The 971-nt window shown below is 36.8% G+C and overlaps 1 protein-coding gene across 1 annotated transcript in view; it reads left to right on the top strand.

The window, feature by feature from the left end:
- The window catches only part of CEP83 (centrosomal protein 83kDa), a 21248-nt gene extending 21077 nt beyond the window's left edge, over positions 1–171 (top strand). Inside the window, exon 15 of the mRNA XM_010023948.1 lies at positions 3–171. Coding sequence (XP_010022250.1) covers positions 3–171 — 169 coding nt within the window. The remainder of the gene's footprint in view (positions 1–2) is intronic.
- The last annotated feature ends 800 nt before the right edge of the window (positions 172–971 follow it).

The raw sequence follows: 971 nt of genomic DNA, 5'->3' as shown, positions 1-971 counted from the left end.
AGAGAGCTTGCCCTACTCCACAAGCGGTTGGAAGAACTAGAAACCACACAGAGAAAACTGCTGGAAGATCTTGGACCATCCAGAGAGCGAGCACTGGTGGACGCACACAACAACTTGGCTACGAACAAGGTCTCTGGAGAAGCTGATGCCCGAAGTGAGGACTGCAAATAAAAGCAGCAAACTCTCTGTGCTGTTAGTGGTCAGTAGTTTATCCTTTGTACGTGCTTTTCCTACTCTGCCAAAACCATGCTCGTATGTGCCTGAATAGCCTAAAATATAGTCTGCGTCATTTTGTCCTTATTTTTGATAGACTCTCATAAATTATCAAATGGTTCAAAAGAAAAGCCTTGAAAGATCAACTACATTTCAAAATGGTTTTATAGAAATTATGTTAAATTATTTGGAAGTCAAAGCACATGAAATAATCTCATCACAGGAAACTCTTAAAAACACTTATCAAGGATGGGGTTCTGCTGATATTTAAAATAAAAACTATTTTTTTTTCTTTTTTGTAAGTCCTTTGAAACCCATTCGATAATATCCTGACTCCTCCAGTGTACAAGTTAGTGTATGGGTGGCTTTTTGCTGGGTTGCTGTTCTGTTGGTTAATGTTAACAGTGCTGTAATCCACATTTGGGGTGTTACTTTGAAGCTCCCATGCAGAGAGAGGAGGAAGTGAAATGGAACAAGTGCTGAAAATGTTTATTTGCTGCCCCTGACAATGTGCCTCTGTTTTTATAACGGGAATAAGCAATAATTGTGGGGTTTGCTATAATGTAGTAGGGATGGAGTGTAACATTGTCTTTACATTCTTAAAACATAACCTTGTATTTGTTGCTACTGTAAGTTGTTTACTTACAACATAATTATTTATTCAAGTTTGAATTTATTTATTTAAAATCTTTTCTGGTTTTCCTTCATTATCAGTTTAGTAACAATTACTTGTAAAGGATCAGTTCCTTTTTTTTCAC

Source organism: Nestor notabilis, unplaced genomic scaffold (genome assembly GCF_000696875.1).
Source record: "Nestor notabilis isolate BGI_N333 unplaced genomic scaffold, ASM69687v1 scaffold7331, whole genome shotgun sequence".
Taxonomy (NCBI): domain Eukaryota; kingdom Metazoa; phylum Chordata; class Aves; order Psittaciformes; family Psittacidae; genus Nestor; species Nestor notabilis.
Note: the sequence above shows the minus strand (reverse complement) of the source record. Positions and strands in the feature narration are given on the sequence as shown.